The sequence below is a fragment of the Phaethon lepturus genome, unplaced genomic scaffold (assembly GCF_000687285.1).
Source record: "Phaethon lepturus isolate BGI_N335 unplaced genomic scaffold, ASM68728v1 scaffold54426, whole genome shotgun sequence".
Lineage (NCBI taxonomy): Eukaryota > Metazoa > Chordata > Aves > Phaethontiformes > Phaethontidae > Phaethon > Phaethon lepturus.
The window spans coordinates 3466-4826 of NW_010549430.1; the positions used below are offsets into that span (position 1 = coordinate 3466).

Here is a 1361-nt window from a genome sequence, read left to right on the forward strand (position 1 = left end):
TGCCTGTTCCCTGTGGCTTTCCTCCTGGGGGGGACTGTTACCTGTGCTCTGAAAAGAGGACAAGGACCATATGCAGGTACAGACTCACGCTTCCCAAAAGAGCTGGCCACAAAGGATTCCTGGTTCGCAGGCATGGCAGGGGAAGAGATGCTGCTCGATTTCCTTGCTCTCACCTGTGCTCTGTCTCCTGGCTGCAGGATGGCAACTGTTTCGAAGGATGGGACGTGGAAGTTCTGGGACACAGATGTGGAATATAAGAAGCAACAGGATCCGTACCTGCTTCTGACAGGGAAGTGTGAGGTGACAGAGCCTTGCCGCATTGCCTTGTCCCCTGATGCTCGCGTCGTTGCCATCTCAAGTGGCACAGACATTGTTGTGTACAACACGAGAAGAGGAGAGGAGGAGGAGCGCTTCCTCAGTGTGCATGGGCAATGTATAACAGACTTGGCTTTTGACACCAACAGCCGCTACCTGGTGTCGTGTGGGGACCGGGCCATCCGCATCTTCCACAACACCGCTGGTCACCGCGCGGTGGTGGAGGAGATGGAGACCATGCTGAAAAAAACTGGGAACAAAGCCACCCGAGAGAGGCTGGAACAGCAGATCTCCAGTGCCCGCAAAGCGCTGGCTGCAATCTATGGCAAGAAGCACTAATCCTCCCCTACAGTGGCACATCCTGGCTCTCTGGTCTCAGGCAGACATATTCTGGCTTTGGGGATTTTTTAATAACGCTGAACAACTTGTAATAAAAGAGCACGCAGACTCCATTCCCGGGTCTTTCCTCAAGTGCTTTCTGACTGTAGCGATGGAGAACTGGGTGGTGTGTCTGCCTGGGGAAGGTGGGGAGGCAATCGAGGGGTCCCTGGGGAGGCATGGTTGTGTCCTTCCAAGGGCTTGTCCCCACCTGCTGCCTCATCAATATCCCATGGGAGTGATTGCTTAGATAGGGCCAGTAAGCCTCTCTGGGCTTAGAAAAGGGATTTTTATGGGGATATTTTTGCAGAGGAGCTGCCCAAGCTCAATGTTTGATGCTGAACTCTGGGGTTTCCGTTGCATGGGAAGGGGCAGAGCATTAACGCTGCTGCCTGTGCACAGGCAGGGCTCCTGCCACCCGGACTGGAGAGCTGAGCCCATGCACCGTCGGTACGGGCACGACCCAGGGGCCTCTAGTTCCGGTACGGGGCCTCCCCAGGCGCTGTACCGGCACTAGAAACCCCTAGGTCGTGGCAGAGCTGGGCGGGACTTACCCTAATGTAAGATGGCGGCAGCGACGTCGCCTTATCGCTGCGTCACCTCCTTGTCCGCAGTAGGGAGGGATGAACTGCGCATGCGCAGTACACGCCATCGTGCTCCCTTCTCCT

At 56.1% G+C, this 1361-nt stretch overlaps 1 protein-coding gene across 1 annotated transcript in view; it reads left to right on the forward strand.

Annotated features, from left to right (window-relative positions):
* TBL2 (transducin (beta)-like 2) overlaps positions 1–654 on the forward strand; it is a gene marked incomplete at its 5' end in the record, with an annotated part of 4097 nt that extends 3443 nt beyond the window's left edge. Inside the window, one exon of the mRNA XM_010290250.1 lies at positions 198–654. Coding sequence (XP_010288552.1) covers positions 198–654 — 457 coding nt within the window. The remainder of the gene's footprint in view (positions 1–197) is intronic.
* Positions 655–1361: the final 707 nt, after the last annotated feature.